The following is a 16,334-nucleotide window of genomic DNA, read 5'->3' on the forward strand; positions in this document are numbered from 1 at the left end:
ATTCGAGCCCCCCGGGAATCGAAAGTTGGAGAGAAGAAATGATTTTGAAGTGACTCAGAGAATTCTTCCTCCCTTTTGAAGCCAGGTGTACAAATGTTGCATGGCCGTGCTGAAATCCTCTGTTCTCTCCTGCAGCTGTATCCCAGAGGCCCACCTTGGCAGTTAGAGGAGAGGTCGTCACCATGACAGCGTCCTCGCAGGACTCCACGCCCCCGTCCGCGGCCGGCCTCCTCCTGCTCCTCCTTCTCCTCCCAGCTGCCGTCACGCAGAACTCTGCTGTCCCGACGACCCCGACTGCATCGTTGTTTGACCCGCTGACCCAACCAGAGTGCACGAAGAAAGAACATCCAAAGGTTTCCATCCAAGGTCAGACATCATTGATTACCACATGTTTAATATAAACGTCCCATAATAGTATAACCTACGTTTACATGGATGGAAGAATCTGTGAGAATGCAGGGTCTGGTTACGTAAGCCTTTGCTTTCAGACAGATTTCTCTCTTATTTTCTACACTGTTGAACCACAGGTGGCCTGTTTTACGATTTAAGATTTATAGCCCTTTTTAAAAAAAGAGCATTGGATTGAGAGCCAAGTGAGAGAACAGGCTCTTCCCTGCAGCACAAATGTGTCTTAAGTTTATGAAATAGCTTGTTCAGCTGTTGATGCTGATCAAAATAGGCCAAAAGAAGCTGCTATTCTCTATTTTAGTGTAAATTTCAGTTGATAACAGGCGTTTAATGTTTTTGGAAACAGGGACACGCTAATTCTGTCTTTCATCCTGTTGTACCGCTGCCACTGCAGTGCTTTGTCTGCTCACACAAACACTGACACTCTCAAAATCCTGTTAGAATTGTAGTCAAGTGTACACCTGTGATATTAGGCTTCACTGCAACAAGTCTTACATTGTGCAGGACTCTCAGAGATCATAGTAACATCTTTGAAAAGAAGCCAGATATGATCAGAAACATAATCAACCACTCAGATTGTAAACGTTAACTGAATAACATTTGGAAAAAGCTTCCAGGTCTTAAAACCTGCATTGTTTCTATTGACCAACAGGGGGCAGCACCACATGTTTCATACAGAAATATGACTACATGTAAGCTAATGAGAGAATGAGCCAAATTCTCTCTTGATTTTTTAGTCCAGTAAACGGTCTCCTAATGAGTTTTCGGTCTCAATCACTAGTTTCAAATCTTCTTCAACACAGCATGATGTTCATTTTATAAATTATGTTCCCATTTAAATGAAATGGACATAAATCAGGGTATGCTTGAGGGCGTGGCTACCTTGTGATTGACAAGGCAACACCATCTTATCCAAATATGCTCACATTAGCTCCAACAGCCAAGATGGTGGCAGCAGTAATGCCAAACCTGAGACATCAGAACGGTAGGGTGGTGGCATCATGGCCGGTCGACATTCAATCAAACTTCTTTGGAACAGGAAACTGTACAATGAATGCCCAAACTTTCCGTTGTAAACATCACTCAGTTTATAGATCTACTTCCTGCTTCAACTTTCACGCACAGTTCTCTTATGAGTGGGCTTTCTTTTACACTTATAGCCAAATAAAGTGTTTTAAATAATAGATTTGGTTGCTACTGCGTACATGCGTACAACATATCAGCAGTCACTTCGGTGAGCAAAAAGTCATCCTAACTGATAAAGTGATGGCCACAACTTTGAGAACTAAGTTTCATTCAATAGGAATTATCATTAATGTTGATGTTCTCTATGACCTTAGGTCAAGGAAACAAAAATCTTTCTAACAGTCCAAAAAAAATCAATAGTAAATGTCAGGTTGTGGTGTCAGGGCGAGGGCTTCCTTCTAGACCCGGTGAACCAAAAACAATCATACAAGGAGGAAGAAATTCTCTGTTTATAGTATATTGATTGGAAAATTATCTAATGAAACCAGAAAAGGTCAACTTTTTTCATTTGTCAGTGGTCTTACTTGGCGCTTACACACAAACCCTGAAGCAGAAAACAGTTCTGTGGGTTGCAGCGTGGTTCTGTAAAAAAGTTAAAGGTGATAGGAAAGTTAAGATAGGGAGTTTGAAAATAAGCCGCAGGATGCAGTGAACATCACAGTGAGACTGGGATCCACCTGGAACCCTGATTGCTGTTGTGGTTAAATATCTCTCTTATCACCTCTTAACACAGCAAATGAAATGGTTTGTGCCTGCTTTATGTGTTTTGAATGAGGTTCAATGCGGCAAATGATTGCTATCATGTATCTTAGGGGAGACAGTTATCTTTATACATGCTTGACAGACTTTAATATCTTGGCTGTAACGCTCTGTATCCATGCTTATGTTGTTTACGTGCAGGAACATATACATGCCACTTTCTTCACAGCCACAAAATGAAATGTTTTCATAAACACGTCCCTGCACCGGCTGCAATAAAACCTCACCGTTTGGCATTCAGGCAGGTCAGCAAGCCGCTATAAAAGAACAACAGAAAGCAAGAGGGGACAAGATAGAAATGATTGTGGAGCATAATGGCGCTCGCTATCGAGCCCGTTCATCTGTACAGTGGGCCAAGAAACAAGGTCTTCCTCTCGGCGTGAAATGGAACAGAACAGTTTGGGGGTACAGAATCACAGATAGATGCGGCAGAATGAAAGGTAAACACGCACAAAATTGCTGTGTTTATTTTTGAATAGGGTTGTTTGTGTTCCTTCTGCCGAGCGTGGTGACTAAGATTGCAGAACCAAAAAATCGCTGGTGGGGATCGGGGGCGGAAACAGAAAAATTGAAGAGGTGGCCAGAAGGGTTTCTTGTGATTAGAAATATACTCTGCCCCCTCCAGACCATATTGCAGACATTTCCTCAAGGCTCTGCGTTTCTTTTTTTTTTGTGCACAGCGGAATTGTTCCCTTCCAAGTCCCCCTGTGCTCGAGGGCCAGCTCACCCATGTTGTCAGTCTGAACTCTGGCTAATGGAACTGAAGATGGACATAAAGAGCTCTGTGCCATTTGGTCCCAGTTTTCTGTGTAATAGCAGTTTTAAGTTTGAAAACTGGACCCTCTTTCTATTGGATTTTCAATCCATTGAACTGGCGAAATGGCCATTTTCATTCCCCACAAAGCTGAGCCGAGGTCACCTATATATGCTGAGTCACTGCCTCTGTCCTGCTTCACCCACCAGGCCTCCAGATGTCCAGATTAGCCCGAGCCATGCCGGTGCTTCACTTCAAAGGCGTGCCACTTGAGAATGGCTCTCCTGGCAGGGAGCTGCAGGGCTGCTGGCCTGTCAAAGCAGGCAGAGCGGGGCATTATGTGGAAGCAGCCGTATAGAAAAGGCCTGCACAATGAAAGTGTCAGCGAGAACCTGAGATTAGCCTCCGTGATTGATGAGCGTTTTATAGCAGCTTGTTGAAGCGATACCTCAGTTACCTGCAGGAGACCAGAGAGCCGGCTAAGGCGATTTCACTTTGAGAATGCAGGGGTGTAAGCCATCTATACGTGCTTTAAGTGTATGTGCCTGTAATGACAAGTCATTGTTCGTGTTTGTATGTTGTGTGAAATGTGGTGAGATTGAATCCTGTCTGTGTCTGAACATGGTGAAGGGATCAGTCATCCTCATCTCCCAGAGTCAGTCTCTCCACTGGAGCTCTTCCTGCTGTAAAGCCCTGCTCCATCCTGCATTTAAGCATTCCCACTATGGCTCCATGGACACTTTGTTGATAATTTACACTGACATCTTTATTGATGCATCTATCAGTTGAACAGCAAATGTTTTAAGGTCTGCGGACAGACGATTAATCCTGTGCCTCTTCTAGAAAAAGATAAACTTCCTTAAAGTAAAACTTTTGGTCCAACTTTTCAGATTGTTCTATCAGCCATGATGAAGAGTCAGTCTGTAAACCATGATGGATGCTTACAAGTGACACTGGGAAATAACTTCACGCTTCACCGTCATTTTCTCTTTCATTATTCAAACTGCTCTGACTAATTTTTTGCCATGAGGGGGCAGAGGAAACAATATGTGGACACAATATTTACATATTATCACATTTTATGTTGGCATGTTAGCAGACAGTTGCTTATTAACACATACTAAGGGGCGACATTATCATTTATTTAGATTTGTGATTCCGTCCACCTGATGAATGTGCAACATGGGGGTTGCAGCATACCATCGACAGGTGTACAGGAGCTTCATCGTATGGTTGCAGCTTGGTCTGGTATAGACAACAAAACTGCCTGTTTAGGACTAGCTTTGAGAGAAGATTAGTTTTTGGGTTAAGATAAGTATGTTACTTGTGTAACTTGAATTCAGTCACGTACGTTACGCAGATAACTTCAGCTATGTTATGTAAGCGACGTAACAGTCGTGCAATAAAGTTAAATGAGCTCACTGCTGTCTTTAGGTTTCACACAGGATGGTTTAACACCAGCCTCCCTGGTGAAAGTCCTGTTCAGTGTCAATGTCAGTCTAATATTCACTCTTCTGTTGTTCTCTTCCTGACAAACGCTTGAGAAGATATTGTTATTTTATATAATGTCATTATAAAGATTGATTGCTGCTTTGGTAATAAGAACACATGTGTACAACTCCTTTTGTAACATTGCAGAAACAGGACAAAAAAAGTCACAGTCAAAAGTAAAAGACAAATGACTGATTTGAAAATTGTACAATTCTTAATACATTGTACAATTTAGTTCAGATTACATGGAGTGAAATTAATATTGAACAAAGTATAGAAATTGATTATACATGTTCTAGTATTCGCACACAGAACTCTAGGTTTGTAGGTTTAAGGAAGGATTTCACAAGCCCAGTACCGAGACAAGTGATTGGTTTGAAAATATTCTAACAGCACACACATGATTTTTCGCCCGTTGCACCACATCAGTCACAACACAACCACAAGATTTGAGAGACACTGTCTGGAGATGTGACGGGATGTAAATACTGTAGCTGACAGCGCTGTTGGATCAGAGGAAGATGCAGAAGACAGTTCAGACAAACATCCAGCGCACGGAGCATCACACACCTCTCCATCAGAATCACGTTCACCTCGACAGCATCATGTCTCTCCAATCTGCTGGAACAAACCACGAGCACTCAAAGACTGCATGTTTGTATGTCTGCTGCTGTGGCGAACGTGCCGGTGTTTCATGTCAGCCACACCACAGATGCAGTGCAGGAATACAGCATTGGAATCACGTAACCTCCGCCCACAGGCACACACTGTTCGGGCCGCCAGCTCATGATTCAGATGGATGATACTGGCTCTCAGCATCAGACCGCGAGTCTGATAAGAGCATGGCATGGGGGTAAAAAGTGGAACGCTCTGAATCTAGATATGGAGTCTGTTTGGGGAATTTACGGAGTCAGTTGTGCTTTATGTTATGAGGTCCAAATAACTGGTTTTGGATAGTGTGCCTAAGAGAAATAGATAAAGTCTGCACCCTTTATCACACCCAGTCCAGCAATATCCATCACAGCAACGAGACGTTCCACAAGAGAGTTTTTGTACGAAAGTAATGGTTGATAATAAGACCTTTGGCTCCGGCTCCACTATCTCCTTCACGGGGAAGATGAGGAGTTATTAGATGGGCTAAATGGCTTCTGAGCCCGGGTCATCTCTGCTCAAATCGCTCTGAACAGAGACAAAGGAGGATACAAACAACAAGTGTCCATGCTCATTTCCTGTAAAACTCCTTGCAGATCCTGTCTCCCCCATTTGCTTTTCAAACCCTCTCTGGTGCCCTCCTCGACCCATCTTATCGCCCTCCTCCCTCATTCATTTCCCTTCTTCTCTCCCCATGTCCCTCCTCTCATATTCCCTTTCTTGTCCTCCTCCGTCACCACCGCCATTTCTCCCTCTCCATCACTCCTTTTCTCTCTCAGCCTGCTCTTTATACCCTCCGTAATAGTCCGAAAAATGTATTGCGCACTTTGTTTGAGTCCCTCTGTCTCTCTCATCGTTTGGGTAATGGCGCTGTCGTTTAGCCGCCGTGGCGCTGTCTGAGGGGCTCTTGAGCAGCACAAGAGCGATGCCCCTGAAAGACATAACTGTTCACTTATAGGGAAAAGTATTCGCCATGAATTTCTGAACTTCTTTCTCATTTTACATTCTCGCCTTCCTTTGCCTCCTGTCTCTGTTTCGTCATTCGTGACTAGAGAGGCGGCCTTAATTGGAGTGGTGCTATCAGAGCCGCGGTGTGTTTGCAGCCATCAATCAGGCAGCTGAAAAGAGCTGAGTTAAGAATGCTGCTGGGGCCAGCCTCTCACCCACTGATGGTGTGTCAGGATATCTGATGCAGGCCCGAGAGATAGCAAACAGGGTCAGAGAATAGAAAACATTTAAAGGCTTTATTGCCACTTTAACTGAAAAGAAGATAGGCAGCCGGAAAAACGCTCGTCTGTGTCCGTGCTGTCCCTTTCAGAAATGTGCCTCATTGTGTACATGCATTGGTGATTACACACTCCGTCCTCTGCTTTGAATAACACCCTGAGCTGTATTTCCTCAAAAATCAAGGGCACAAATTTACTACAACAGACCTGGTAGCATCTCTGTAACACTTCTGAAATGGCTACAGTCTGACTTGAACAGAAAGGCTGCAGAAGCACAAGGTTGCATAGTTTTATTAACCCTCTCTCACGTTCTTTTCATACTGCTAAACCAACACCACTGTCTCTCTCCAGTCTTAGTGTCTTCAGCATTGTCTCGGCTGTCCAGACGGGATGAATCACACTCATTTGATTGCCGAGCAGCAAAAATGAAACCCGTGCACAAACCCAAGGTCTTTCTCTGCTTTACAAAACACTGTTAGACATTTATCTAAGTCTCCTCTCTCTTGCACAAAGAAAATCTATTTAAGAACATATATACTGCTGAAAGAAACATTTTGGGCTAAAGAGTCTTGGTCAGAGGCAGCTCCTCTTTCCTCTGTATTTTGTTTCCTCATATTTTTTGTGAGTGTATCTGCCAGGTAGTGACCCACACACTATGATCCGGGCACCATCCTCAGCATCACATGCACTATTTTACATGCAGGATCGGGTAGAGAAACTGCAATGGACTGCTGCTGTCCAGTTCAGTCTTGAGTTGCGTCTTCTCAGCCAGTCCGTCTGGCAGCGCTCTCTTTTGCCTCTACTGGTGTTGGGAAACAAACAGTAGGCGTAGTCCCTCCTCCACCTCGTTCGCTGTCGACTCCAGATGGCACCACTCGGGGGCCAATGAGTAATTCTTCATAAGACCCCAATAAACATTCAACTTTCATTCATACCAACTTCTTATAAAATGTGATTATTCTGGCAAAACACAGAATGTGAGCGAGTTAGATGAGACTAACAGCTATTTATCTGTCAGTTTGCACTAAACAGGAAAAGATTAACTGTAACAATACAATTATTTATGTTACTTAATAATTGACGATGGGAAGATTAGAGGAAACAAGTCTAGTAACGTGCACTTTATGATGATTAAAATGCAGCGTAGTCTTTGTTCTGTGAGCTGACATTTCTGCATCAGTGTGCCTTCTTCTTAGGCTCAGCTCCGCTCATTATTGTTATTAATTAGGCCATAATCAGTCAGCCTCATATGTGACCAATACAGCTTGTCGGACAATCATTGTTGATATTATTATTTTTCAGCTCTTCTTCCTCAGGAGTGCCACTGCTCCTCCTTCAAATATGGCGACAGTTGAAGCACCATTACAACAGCCGCTTGAATAAGGCTATTGCTCAACATTTCCCGTGATGGATACCTCTGTTTGACTGCCAAAAGTTCTCACAAAACGTCAGATACAGAATCGTTCTACCTTTGACTCTCTGTCACACTCACTTTCCGAGATTATTGCCCACACGTCTGTCAGTTTTATAACACAGCCACGGTGGATTGTCAGTCGCTCCGGCTCTTCCTTCACCGTTGGTTTTGTGAGGAGCAGACCGACGTCTTTACCGGTTGCCGACTGCAAAGCTATTAGCCTCCTGGCCCCGGCGCCGTCCCTCCTGTGGCTGCTAAGTCCCCAGTCTCTCCCGGCTCTTTCTCAGCGCTGCCCGCAACCTACGGACCCCTCTGTCTGAGTTCAGTGAGGTGGGAGGAGGGAAAGGGGAGGATGGAGCAGTGGAGGGATGAAAGGATGGAGGGACAGAGGGAGAGTTGTGCTTCACTGAGGCACGGCAGCCTCTCTCAAACTATCACCCGCTGAAAGTCAGCCACAGTGAAAACCAGAAGTCAGGATAGGAGAGATAGTGAGGAGCGGGACAGGGGTAGGGACTGGAGTGCGAGGAAGGGCGAATAGTGATATGAAGAAGACCAAACAAAACATATTTGAAGGGATTCTGGACAGATAGGGCTGAGGTGTGAAAGGATCTGGCACTCGAGGGAAAGTTGTGCTCCTTCAGTGCCGAACAATAGAAAATGTGGGGAAATGTGGCATTTATGGTGCAGCTTCAGCTTCATTTTTATGATAGTAAATGGATATTGTATGTAAATTTATACTGCAGGATAGATTCATTCCTGTGGCATTATTTAGCCACCGCCGTTATTTCCACATTTCTGTCTGTTTGAGGAGCTAAATGTATTCACAATGCAATCACATTTGAGCTAATTGACACTGGAGGTGATCCTTCATTCACAGAGTTATTTGCCAGATGGCAGATAGAAGCGAGTCTTCGTGTGACCCATTTCGAATTGTTAACAATATTGGATCAACCACCTTGCCCTGAAGATAACCATTTTTAATATTACCTCTTTTCAGCCAGTCTTATTCCCATTAGCAAGACATTGTGTTCCTGTGTACCCCCCTGAAGGATGACGATGATCGACAGCTACCTTTAGTACAATATGTGTCATTCACAGCTCATTTAACAGTGCAGCGCCCGAGGGGAGAAATCAACTAGGTGCCTGATTATAATGGTAATGATCAAAAAATGTGATATTGTGCAGGAAGTTATTAGGTGAACGTTTGCTGCGGAGAATCTAAAAAGCCAAAGAAAAATAACTGTTCACTGAAATACACAATTGGTTTTAAAGATCACCTTAGTTTTACATGTAAACATGATAGACTTTGCTAATTAGCACAGAAGTACAGCTGAGACAATGGGAATCCAATATTATTGGTGATGCAGTTATGAAATCATAAAGGATTAGCTGTAGGTAAAACAATTCATCTTGAGTTGAATAGGAATGTGTGCCAGTTTTATGGCAGTGCTTCCAATAGTTGTTGAGACAATTTACTCAGAACTACAAAACCTCATAATAAGCACGAGGAAATCACCAAGGCATCTTCTTATTAGAAATGTCGCTGAAATTTCAGTTGTCATTGTCTCATCTTCAGAGCCTTGCTGTTTAAAACGTGTGTTCCAGAGTTAGGGTTAGCTTTGTCGCTTGGCTGGCTCTACCACGCCGTTCGTTCAGTTCAAATTTGTCGTCTCAACTGTCGGATTCTGCTTTTTCCCTTTGATTATGAATCAAAACTTCAACATCTGGTCCCCAGAGGACATATTATAAGCCTATTATGGTACATCTGTGAAACATTTCAGTTCAAAAATCATATTTGAGTTTGCAGCATGCCCTTACTGGCTGACACTGTCCTCCCAGCTCAGAGATGGACAAAGTTTGATGGGCGGGCTGGCAGACGAGCCCAGTGGCTGATATTTGGAGGGATTAGATGAAGCTAAGATTGGATCTTTATCAAATCGACTTTCCTCTGAGCTCAAACTTGAGGGAATCTCACATTCCATCAGGTTTAAAGCGATAAACGGATCAGATTTTCCTGGTGCTGTGTGGTTTTTCTGTGTGTGTGTGTGTGTTTGTTTGTTTGTTTGTGCAGACATAGGGCTTTTTTTTTTGGATCCACAGTATGTTGTGCTTTCATTCCCTCAGCTCCATAATATGTTGGCATTTTCCAGCTTTGACTGCTCTCCATCCAGACCAGCTCTAATAGCGACTCAGATCAGTCGGGGTGCCACTTCACTCTGCCCACATGCTGGTTGTGTGGGAAGCAGCCGAATGTTTAAAAACTGTTAGATGGAAGGAGATAGGGAGGTTATGATTTATGTCTGTGTGAAACGAATGTCTCAGCCACTGTCCTCATCCGTCTCCTCATCCCTCTGGCAGCCACGGGCTAATGCATTAATCCGTCTGCCCCACCGATTGCAGAAGGGAAAGAAACGCAATAATCATTCATCAAGTCAAGCTTGGGGCCTGTGAGTCAACCATGAGGGTGGGGGCATCCATATCCATCCTGCTTTATTGTCCTTTCTTTGCCCCACCAGCCGGCCAGACAGTTATGAGGGGAACACGTGAGCAGCGCGTATAAAACCACTTGTAAGCAGGAGGATAAATGTCAGTGAGTGAAAGACCCCTCACTGTTAGGATGGCCTCTCTAAGAGAGTAAACAAGCTCAGGGTTCCCCAGCTCTCCTGCACGCCTCTGAATCACAATCAGCCATGCCTCGCATTTTTTATTTATTTTTTTTTTACAAGCTTTTGAAGAGATATTCATGATGTGGGGAAATGTTTATATGGGCATAATGCTTCTCAGTTCGGATTTAAGTGATTTATGCTCGGCATTAAACCCTCTGAAGTGAACACTTAGCAGCTCCTGTTTTAACTGTAAGCTGCATAATGCTTCTGTGGGAATAATTCTCTTGTTATCTATCTCTCCACTGCACTTTCTTATTTTATGGTTCATGTCATATGCTCTGTTTTAATGGTCTTATTTTATGGGCAGAATAAGTCACATTAACAGTCTGTCATTTGTCTAAATGGCATCATTTTCTGTTTCTGGATGTTTTCCAGAATATACGTAGTATGTAAGGTGGGGGGGGGGGGGGGGGCGGGGCTTTGGTTTCATTTGACGGCAGCTATATTTTACCCTGGGACTGGACTGAGATCAGCCTCAGGTTGCCTTCTACCTTTTATGAGCAGAAGTCCTCCTGTCTCTGTTTTATGTATTTGCCACAACATTCCTCCCGTCACAATAATCTGTTCACGTCTGCCGGCTTTAACCTCTAACTTCTCCCTTCTTTGGCAACGTGGGGTGACTTTGGAAGAAAGGAGGAGAAACACAGGAAAAGACTTCATGCCTCATGTATCCTTACACATCTAACACACACAGCGCTAATAAACCAGTTCACTGTTACTACACTATACACAATTACTATACACGTTTTCTATAAACTGAACATTGTACAAGCTGTAAAGTTGGAGTCAGAATAGTTTGTAACGAAAGTTGGCCTGTAAAGATGGACTAGTGAGGAGATGAGTCTCTGTGTCGGCTGCGGTGACGTTAAATGTTCCCGACAACCTCTGTAGTCCAAACAATGCAGTCCCCCCGCCAATAGGTCTTGTTTCCCGTTAAACAGTCAACAGTGAAACAGAGAATGGGGGCGTGGTTAATGGTCGTACGCAGTTATCACCACGGCAACCAGACTGCCGTTTTAACAAGATCAGCGTCACTAGCATTAAAGCACAGAAGTTAATTCATGGTCAGACTGGAACCTGTACTGAACATTGTCGACTTCTCAGAACACTGTAGCTCTCTCTCCCTTTCTCCTGCTTAACCACTCACACACTACGCACTGCTGGAAGGAGCCACGCTGCTTTTAGAACCCCTGTTGTATCTAACACACACAGCGCTAATAACCAGTTCACTGTTACTACACTATACACAATTACTATACACGTTTTCTATAAACTGAACATTGTACAGCTGAACCCCTAATCCCCCTATAACCCCTACTATGATCAAATGCCATTATTCAACATTAGCAGCTTATAGTTAGTGACTTCGAGCACAAATTAAGTTATTTGTCAAATGATATTTGGCAGAGTTTCATCAACATTGGCAGGAAAAGACTCAGAAAAATATCAAAATACACTGGAGTGGCACTTTCATGACATATACGTAAAAGCTTTATAAATCAATTGTGGGACATTTAATGATGTCTTTTATGTCTGAGAACAAAACGTGTAGATATCTGAAGCCTGTCATTACCACAGACCTTATTTCAGACATTTAACCAAAAGCTCAATCACTCACAGGCTAAAGGATAAGGGTCAGGAAATTCTGGCTGATTTCTATAACTCATTATTATACCAATCTATTCTTAGGTTGTGTCCTCTAGTGGCCTCAGCTGTTTATGACAGGAGCAAAGAAGGAAGTCAGGTGACAAGGTTGTAGAGGCTGGATGGGTCAAGTGGGTGTGAAACCAAAAGTCCCCTTTAACTTAATTTAACCTAAATACTGTTATTTAGCTTTAATGTAATCTAACCTACATAGCTAACCTAAGATTTGTCCGACAGTACAGTGATCTGACCTGTGCTGTCTTTGAACCATACTGATGCTGTTAGTTTAGTTGGTTGTCTCTAAAGTACTTTGGTGTACCGGTGTATTTTTGTCAGGGGTTGAAAATAAAAAGCTTTGGCTCATGTAAGCTGGGCAGCAGCAGCTGGAGCGCTTTGTTGCTCTGTATCTGTAAAAACAAGCCCTCTGTAATCAGTCCCTCTGATTGGCTGCACATAGCAACCAGAACATCAATTCCAAAGAGGAGAAAATCTGCACTTTTTTTCTCTTCTTTTTGTTCTGGTTTGTTGCAATCAATTCATGATTTGTAAAAATGATTCTGCCAGCAGTCACCACTTGAGACAGCTGCAGTGTAACATTAAGAAAAACTTTGCAATGTTTGGCTGTTCCAGTGTTGCTGTGACCATGAAATATGTGACAGTATTTGTGATATTTCACACAAATGCTGCCCTCAAGCAACGCAAGGGATCCTGCATGAACTCAGGGAAGCAAAAACCAAGGGAAATGTGTACTGTAACTGGAAAGGTCTGATTCGTGGGTAGTTTTCTGTACAGAACTGACCGAACAGCTCTGTGTTCAACATTTCTCCAGGTGTCATACACCAAAAGGACGACACTGCAAACATAAGAAAGAGCAGTACAGAGAGTGAAAGAAGAAAAATGACACTGTCAAACCAAATGTGAGACCATTCCGCTGCTTAGACATTTCTTCAAACAAAAGCTTATTCTCCCTCTGAAAACCAAGCCTTTTGAAAACTGTCCAGAAGAAGATATTAAGAAACACCAATTTCAGTTTCTGAGATTTTTGGAAACAAACTGTGATTTTTTTTTACAGTGACTGAATGGATGTTATATTATTTAACATTATATAGAATGACACAAACAGAGCTGGTTAATACAATAGTGGAAAAGAGAGACGGTTGCTTACAGTTTCCATCCATCCATGAAACCGCTCATCCTCTTCAGGGGCTGGAGCCGATCCCAGCTGACACTGGGGCGACGGTGGGGCCGCCAGTTCATCACAGGGCTGACATACAGGGATAAACGAACATTCGCGCTCACATTCACAGACAATTTAGAGTAACTGATAAAGCTAACTGTGTTGCACGTCTTTGGATTATGGGAGGAAGCTGGGGGGAACCTGGAGAGACGCAGAGAACATGCAAACTCTGTGGTGCAACAGCATTAACTCCTCACGCCGCCGTGCTGACCTGCTTACAATGTTTTGCTTAAGAATTAACCAAGAAGCATCTGTGAAGAGCGGTCCCATTTCACCGCCTCGTATATTGTACTTTCTCCAAAGTGTACAATCTGCTTCCTGTTCTCAATGGCACACACATGCCCAGTGTACATGAATGGCCATGGCATATGCGATTTCAGGCGTTACGCGTGGACAGCGATTATTTCCGAAATGGCACTAAAACGCTCGCATGGATAGAGATTTGCTTTTTCTAAAACCCTGTTTAAAAAGATACCCGTGAGTGTGTGTGTACAGGGCCTCTGGCACATCTCAACACTGTGTCTTTAACACATCAAACTAAAAGCGCCCTCCTGTGTTGTGGGTCGGCATTTAAGAGAAACGATATGAGACACTTTGTCAACTGAAGCCCGCTTTCTTTCGACATCGGCAACAATTTAACGGCAGTCTGCAGGTAGTGTAAAGAAGAGCTTACTGTGTATCTGGAATGGTGATATAGTGGACGGTGGAGCAAAAACTGCGTTTCATTTTCGACTTCACATCGCACACTTTCTGTTCACTGGAATTGAGTGGGTAATAAGTCACGCACACTCTCTGTTCACACAAACTGCAGCTGTGTGATCTTGTTGGATTCCTCTGGTCGACTCGAGGTCTGTTTACATAAGACCATGAGGCTGAAGATGGCCCACACTCCCCTCTGCCCCTCCAGCTTTCGGCCTCTGCAGCCATTAATCAGAGAGCGATGTGCAGATGGTCCCGTTCGCCTCCTCGCACTGGCCTTGTGTGGTTTCTACACCCACCCTGCATGTCAACGACGGTCAACCCGTAGATGAGCGCTCCGATGTGAGATATGGAGACAATGTATGTGCATATATGTAATATAAATATTTATAGAGAGAGTGAGAGATGACCTCAAGCTGAATTTGCGTGCTGTTAGAACTAGACTGGGTCAACCAGTGATTTGTTATGTGTGCTGAGATCATCAGTGATTCCGCGTGCATACAGATTTCTTACAGTCTAATATTCAGTTTTAAAGGTTACATTACTTCTGTGAGTGCCCTCTTCATGTTTCTCTCGTTCTGTTCTCAGTGAGGCTGGAGCTGCTGCTGATGTAATTAAGCTTGTGTCGTTTTGTTGCTTCAGGCAGCTCATGTCATGACTTCTTCCTACTACGTTAAGCACATATGTTACAGTTCAATTGCGGGCTGAACACTGTGTTGATATCACAAACATTATTAAAAATGTAATTATTCCCTTTAGATTAAGATAAATGCCTCGTTTTTGTCGGTTGGCGTATATTTAGCAACCGCCATCAATCACGTTAATAAAATGGCGCAGTTGCCTTTTGTTAAGTTCCTCCAGGGTCCTTCAGTCTTGTTCGTTTTGGAGAGAACCAGCTCACAGTAAAGGCAAGGACACACCGAAGGACTGTGGAGTTGAATATGATTTGGAAGTGATGACTCATTGGACCAAGTTGGACTGTGAATATTGCAGTCTGGGTCAGCTGGTTTTGACAGTACTGTGTGATATGTAAATTTCATTTTACAAAGTTTACTCCCCCTCAGTTCCCTCTTAAGGCCCTGAGAGATCTCCCTCCTTTTTTGGCCTTTTTACTGCAGATTTCACTGCATATAAACAGTGCAAACAGCAGGGTCGCTGTCCATGTTTGGTTTGGTTCAGGAACATGCTACAGTTGGCATTCTTACAGGACTTGTGGGGTCTCAAGCCCCTACGGGCCAGGCATTTAGTGCATTATTTCGTGTGAAAAAATAGCTGTATTTACTCCTGTTTTAGTAACGTCTCATAGGTTTTTAAAAATTGTTCTTCATGAGGAACAAGCATGTGTGGGTGCCACAGACTAGGTAGAGACGTCAGAACGTATCAACAGACAGACATATGCATAGTTTTGGTCTGTTTCATGGGATAAAAATATAGATGAACTTACTATATAAATAAAGTTATTATTACCCCAAATTAAGATTGTATTGCAATTTTATTAATTATTCATTGATTCAATTTTTCAAATGCAGACTAATTTAGCTCAGCTCATAATACAACACCTAGAGTCGAGTTCAATCCAACAGCAGCCCACTAAAAAACATCTGGAAACACAGATTGTGGCAGGTAATTCTCATTTCACTGTCAAAACTGGCACCCTTAATTACAGTATGTGTGTGTCTCTGTGTATTTCTTTCCCTTTGTGTGTTTGTGTCATATCGTATCTGTATCTTAAATCAAGAGCACTGTGCTATGTGAACTGTAGCTGCAGGCTTCAGTGTTTTTATCACTCATATCTGTACTTATGTCTGCAGATGACAGAGCCATATGGTCCCCATCAATACTAAAAGCAGCCCCTTTGCATGGTGGAGAGTTGTTCCCCTGTTCGTTTTGGGTTTCACAACACTTTGATGTAGTCTGGCACCCACAGCCTCGAGCTTACACAGGAACTTTAATGTTAAAAGAAAATGAAGGTTGAAGGTTTTAAATGTTTGATGACTGCTTTCCTAATGAATAGAGTTATCAGCATGGGGCTTTGTATCCAAGCTCCCACGTTGCGCTCCTTTTTCAGGTTCATATATTTATTTTGGGTGTTGACTAGGAAGTGTTTACACACTTTAATGTTCAAATTAAATATTATTATTCTCAATCTCTCCCCTGCTGCAGCTCCTCTATTCACCATCTGTCTAAACTAGCTCCTGTCTCTTTAAAGCCCACATCCCTAAAAGCTTAGTCTGCTCTGATTGGTCATCCCCAAACGGCCTGAGCAGGCAACGCCCACATTTTTTTCACAACAGCTATGTCCGTGTTTTTGTAACCATGGCGGTGCTGGGGGGCGTGGCTGAGGGTGGTGACTGTATAG

General features: G+C 43.2%; 1 protein-coding gene across 9 annotated transcripts in view; it reads left to right on the forward strand.

Annotated features, from left to right (window-relative positions):
* Positions 1-16,334, forward strand: part of sema5ba (sema domain, seven thrombospondin repeats (type 1 and type 1-like), transmembrane domain (TM) and short cytoplasmic domain, (semaphorin) 5Ba) — a 185,419-nt gene that overhangs the window by 73,951 nt on the left and 95,134 nt on the right. For all 9 annotated transcript variants that reach the window (XR_003985282.1, XM_030428592.1, XM_030428591.1 and 6 more), the window contains one exon: positions 136-366. Coding sequence is in view for 8 of the 9 variants with exons in the window: in XM_030428592.1 (XP_030284452.1) it covers positions 183-366 (184 nt within the window). In the remaining variant the exon portion in view is untranslated. The remainder of the gene's footprint in view (positions 1-135; positions 367-16,334) is intronic.

This window comes from Sparus aurata, chromosome 9 (assembly GCF_900880675.1).
Source record: "Sparus aurata chromosome 9, fSpaAur1.1, whole genome shotgun sequence".
Lineage (NCBI taxonomy): Eukaryota > Metazoa > Chordata > Actinopteri > Spariformes > Sparidae > Sparus > Sparus aurata.